This window comes from Lepidothrix coronata, unplaced genomic scaffold (assembly GCF_001604755.1).
Source record: "Lepidothrix coronata isolate B3197 unplaced genomic scaffold, Lepidothrix_coronata-1.0 Scaffold489, whole genome shotgun sequence".
Lineage (NCBI taxonomy): Eukaryota > Metazoa > Chordata > Aves > Passeriformes > Pipridae > Lepidothrix > Lepidothrix coronata.
Window position 1 is genome coordinate 22,302 of NW_016690669.1, and position 2,273 is coordinate 24,574.

The 2,273-nt window shown below is 16.7% G+C and overlaps 1 protein-coding gene across 1 annotated transcript in view; it reads left to right on the forward strand.

Moving 5' to 3' along the window:
• Window positions 1-2,273, forward strand: part of LOC108510120 (netrin receptor DCC-like) — a gene marked incomplete at its 5' end in the record, with an annotated part of 25,981 nt that overhangs the window by 21,229 nt on the left and 2,479 nt on the right. Inside the window, one exon of the mRNA XM_017839811.1 lies at window positions 675-857. Within this exon, the coding sequence (XP_017695300.1) occupies window positions 675-857 (183 nt within the window). The remainder of the gene's footprint in view (window positions 1-674; window positions 858-2,273) is intronic.

The following is a 2,273-nucleotide window of genomic DNA, read 5'->3' on the forward strand; positions in this document are numbered from 1 at the left end:
TTTTTATTTATTTTATTTTTATTTATTTTATTTGTTTTATTTTTATTTTATTTTTTTTTTATTTTTATTTATTTTATTTTTATTTATTTTATTTTTTTATTTTTATTTTATTTCTTTTATTTATTTTTATTTATCTTTATTTATCTTTATTTTATTTATTTATATTTATTTTATATTATTTTACTTTATTTTCATTTATTTTATTTCTTTTCAGTTATATTTATTGTATTTATTTTATTTTTAAAATTTATTTTTATTTATTTATTTTATTTTATTGAATTTTATTTTATTTATTTATTTTTTTATTTATTCATTTATTTATTTACTTATTCATTTATTTATTTATATTTATTTTATTTATTTTCTTTTTTATTTTACTTTATTTTTATTTATTTTATTTCTTTTCACTTATATTTATTTTATTTTTATTTCTTTTATTTTTTGAATTTATTTTTATTTATTTTATTTTATTTATTTATTTATTTATTCACTCACTCATTCACTCATTCATTCATTTACTCACTCATTCACTCACTCATTCATTCACTCATTCACTCATTCATTCACTAACTCATTCATTCATTCACTCACTCATTCATTCACTCATTTAATTCATTTCCTTTTACTCCAATTTCCCCAAATCTCACAGAATTCCCCCCATTTTTCCCCTCCAGCCCTTCCGGATTCTCCCGCCCCGCCCCCGGAGCCCGCCCCCAGCGTTCCCGAGGAAATTCCCAGCCGGAACATTCCGACGGCGTGCGTGCGACCGACCCACCCCCTCCGGAGTTTCGGGAATTCGCTGCTGCCGCCGCCCATGAATTCCATGGAGCCCAAAATTCCCTACGCGCCGCTGAGGGGTGAGAGGGGAATTTTTGGGAATTGGGGGGAATTTTTGGGAATGGGGGAAGGGAATGGAAAACACGGGAGTGAATTGAATTAAATTAAATTAAATTAAATTAAAAATAAATGGAAAATAAATTGAATTAAAATATAAATAAATAAAATAAAATTAAATTAAAATAAAATAAAATAAAATAAAATAAAAAATAAATAAAATGAAATAAAGGAAATGAAATTAAAGAAATAAAATTAAAATTAAATTAAATTAAATTAAATTGAAATAAAAAATAAATAAAATGAAAGAAATGAAATGAAATTAAAGAAATAAAATTAAAAATAAATTGAATTAAATTAAATTAAATTAAATTAAATTAAATTGAAGAAAGAAAATAAACTGAAATAAATGAAATGAAATGAAAGAAATTAAAATAAAATAAAATTAAATTAAATTAAATTGAATTAAATTGAATTAAAAAATAAATAAAATGAAAGAAATGAAATGAAAGAAATATATTAAAATTAAAATTAAATTAAATTAAATTAAATTAAATTAAATTAAATTCAAGAAAGAAAATAAAATGAAATAAATGAAATGAAATTAAAGACATAAAATTAAAATTAAATTAAATTAAATTAAATTAAAGAAATAAAATGAAATAAAATAAAATTAGGAATAAAATAAAATAAATAAAATAAAATGAATGAAAATAAATAAAATAAACTACAATATAATAAAATTAAATAAAAGGAAGTGAAAAAATCAAGTAAATAAAATAAAATACATAAAATAGACTGGAATAAAATAAAATAAAAATAAATAAATCAAATAAAATGAATGAAAATAAATAAAATAAACTACAATATAATAAAATTAAATCAAATGAAGTGAAAAAATCAAGTAAATAAAATAAATAAAATAAAAATAAAATAAATCAAATAAAATGAATGAAAATAAATAAAATAAAATACAATATAATAGAATTAAATAAAAGGAAGTGAAAAAAATCAAGTAAATCAAATAAATCAAATAAAAATAAAATAAATCAAATAAAATGAATGAAAATAAATAAAATAAAATACAATATAATAAAATTAAATAAAATGAAGTGAAAAAATCAAGTAAATAAAATAAAATAAAATAGACGGGAAAAAAATGAATAACATAAAATAGAAATTAATAAAAATAAATAAAATGAAGTGAAATAAAGTAAATAAAATAAAATAAATAAATTTAAATTAAATAAACTGCAATGAAATAAATTAAATAAAATACAAATTAATAGAACTAAATAAAATGATGTGAAATAAAATAAAATAAAATGAAATTAAAATAAAAAGTGAAAGAAAATGAAATTTTAAAAAAATGAAAGAAATGAAATAAAATAAATGAAATAAAATGAAATTAAAATAAAAAGTGAAAGAAAATGAAATTT